The sequence below is a fragment of the Austrofundulus limnaeus genome, unplaced genomic scaffold, assembly GCF_001266775.1.
Source record: "Austrofundulus limnaeus strain Quisiro unplaced genomic scaffold, Austrofundulus_limnaeus-1.0 Scaffold204, whole genome shotgun sequence".
In the NCBI taxonomy this organism is placed as follows: domain Eukaryota; kingdom Metazoa; phylum Chordata; class Actinopteri; order Cyprinodontiformes; family Rivulidae; genus Austrofundulus; species Austrofundulus limnaeus.
This window is the reverse complement of record NW_013952606.1, coordinates 868,680-871,190: the sequence shown is the minus strand read 5'-3', so window position 1 is coordinate 871,190 and position 2,511 is coordinate 868,680. Positions and strand designations below refer to the sequence as shown.

At 41.7% G+C, this 2,511-nt stretch overlaps 1 protein-coding gene across 1 annotated transcript in view; it reads right to left on the bottom strand.

Annotated features, from left to right (window-relative positions):
• Window positions 1–2,511, bottom strand: part of pyroxd1 (pyridine nucleotide-disulphide oxidoreductase domain 1) — a gene marked incomplete at its 5' end in the record, with an annotated part of 11,507 nt that overhangs the window by 2,261 nt on the left and 6,735 nt on the right. Inside the window, 3 exon segments of the mRNA XM_014018867.1 lie at window positions 1,625–1,714; window positions 1,809–1,946; window positions 2,094–2,216. Of these exon segments, the coding sequence (XP_013874321.1) occupies window positions 1,625–1,714; window positions 1,809–1,946; window positions 2,094–2,216 (351 nt within the window).

Sequence of the window (2,511 nt, the reverse complement as noted above, 5' to 3'; positions counted from 1 at the left end):
TTAGTTTCTAGCTAACTTAAGCTACGTTTAAGTTTTCATTATCCTTTAGCTACTTTTAGGTTTTAGCTAGCCTTTTGTTACCTTAAAGATTTAGCCTTCTTTAGCTACTTTTACATTCTTTCTAGCCTTTTGTTACTTCTACATTTTAGCTAGCCTTTTGCTACTTTTAGTTTCTAGCTACGTTTAAGTTTTAGTTTTCATTTAGCTACTTTTAGGTTCTAGCTTACTTTAGCCATTTTAGGGCTTAGCTAGCCTTTTTCTACCTTAATATTTTAGCTTTCTTTAGCTACTTTCAAGTTCTATCTAGCTTTTTGTTACTTCTAAGTTTTAGCTAGCCTTTTGCTGCTTTTAGTTTCTAGCTAACCTAAGCTACGTTTAAGTTTTAGATATCATTTAGCTACTTTTATGTTCTAGCTTACTTTAGCCATTTTAGGGCTTAGCTAGCCTTTTTCTACCTTAATATTTTAGCTTTCTTTAGCTACTTTCAAGTTCTATCTAGCTTTTTGTTACTTCTAAGTTTTAGCTAGCCTTTTGCTGCTTTTAGTTTCTAGCTGACTTAAGCTACGTTTAAGTTTTAGTTATCCTTTAGCTACTTTTAGGTTCTAGCTTACTTTAGCTGCTTTTAGATTTTAGCTAGCCTTTTGCTACCTTAATATTTTAGCTTTCTTTAGCTACTTTCAAGTTCTATCTAGCTTTTTGTTACTTCTAAGTTTTAGCTAGCCTTTTGCTGCTTTTAGTTTCTAGCTGACTTAAGCTACGTTTAAGTTTTAGTTATCCTTTAGCTACTTTTAGGTTCTAGCTTACTTTAGCTGCTTTTAGATTTTAGCTAGCCTTTTGCTAACTTAATATTTTAGCTTTCTTTAGCTACTTTTTAGTTCCATCTAGCTTTTTGTTACTTCTAAGTTTTCACTAGCCTTTAGCTACTATTAGTTTCTAGCTAACTTAAGCTACGTTTAAGTTTTAGTTATCCTTTAGCTACTTTTAGGTTTTAGCTACTGTTCTTTTGAGCTTTAACAGCTTCAGAAAGTTTCAGCAGTCACTAATATTCACAGAAAACATATTTTAAGCTTTTTTTGTTTCCAAACACAGACTCTCTAAATCCATGTTTAAAATTCATAATAAACCTGAAAAGTTTTTTTTCTTTTTAGTAAATCTGAATTATATCTCAGTTATTTTAAAGACCTGGAAAATCCTTCCAGGCTCGTATCAGAACCTTGAGGAGGTGACAGATTATAATACATTTACAGAAAATGACTCTTTGGTTCCTCTTAAAGATGAGGCCCCGCCGGTTCTGTTCTGTCAGCTGTTTTCAGCTGCGGGTCTGGACTGGGTTCTGACCGGCTCAGGTTTCAGGGTAACGGTTATGTAACTGCTGGTCTCAGCGCCTCAGAGGAGGAAACGATGATCCTGGTGCTGCAGAATAAAATGTCGAACAGTTTTATGAACTGAATGTCAGCTCTGGAGYGAGTCTGGGAGGTTTTGGAAACCGGAGCTCAGAACCAGGAGGGATTATCAGCTGGATTCTATCATTTAATCTCATCATCCAGACACAAACCAGCTTGTTGCAGCTAGAGTTTCCTTCACAATAAAAGCCCGTAACGTGTCGATCTGTCGGATCCCTGACCTTGACGTACTCCTGGCCTTTGGTGCAGCGGACCAGCAGCTCGTGATCGGACCTCAGACCCTGAGCGTTAAACTTCCCCAGCAGGACCACCTGTCCAAAGAGCAGAACCGCCGCAGCGCTGAGAAAAACAGCCCGAGTAGATGATTCATCCACCCGCCGTTACTATTTAACCCTCGCTGCTCACCTTGTAGTTGAAGAACTTGGTCACGTGCGAGAAGAGCTCGAAGCAGAAGTCCAGCTCGACGGGTTCTGAGAGGACGTCGGCCGCCAGGCAGCGGCCCGCGTACCAACCCATCTGACGGGCCTGAGTCCACAAACGCATCTGAGGACAACAAAAAGACGAAACGTCCAGAGCAGCACCAACAAAMGGCCCGATCCCCTCTTAGCTTCTGGTTAGCTTTTGGCTGATCGCTGGGTTGTAAAGCGCTGCAGAAGCTGACAAGTTAAAACAGCGGTGAGGTGGTCTCACCTGGTGCCACAGAGGGCTGTGCTCCCAGCATGCAGTGCACACGTCTCCCGCTGCGTACACGTCTGGCTCAGACGTCCTCATGTGATCGTCCACCTGYAGGCCTCCGTCCTGCGCCACCGAGAACTGAAACAGACAAGAAACAGATCAGCTAAAACCTGCAGAGTCCCTCAAAAACACAGACGTTAGACTGAGAAACTTTTCATGCTCCACAGATTCTGAAATCTTCAGTCGCCTCTGTTTTGTTTTTAGTCTTAATTCCTGATTAGTTGTAACATTAGACCAGGGTTATTCAACTGGCGGCCCACGGGCCAAATCCGGCCCGTGAGTGACCAAAGTCCGGCCCGCCAATTGGTTCATTCATCTTTTAAAGGCACAGTGTGTAGGATTTGTTTTCAGCGACATCTAGTGGTTGAGTGGT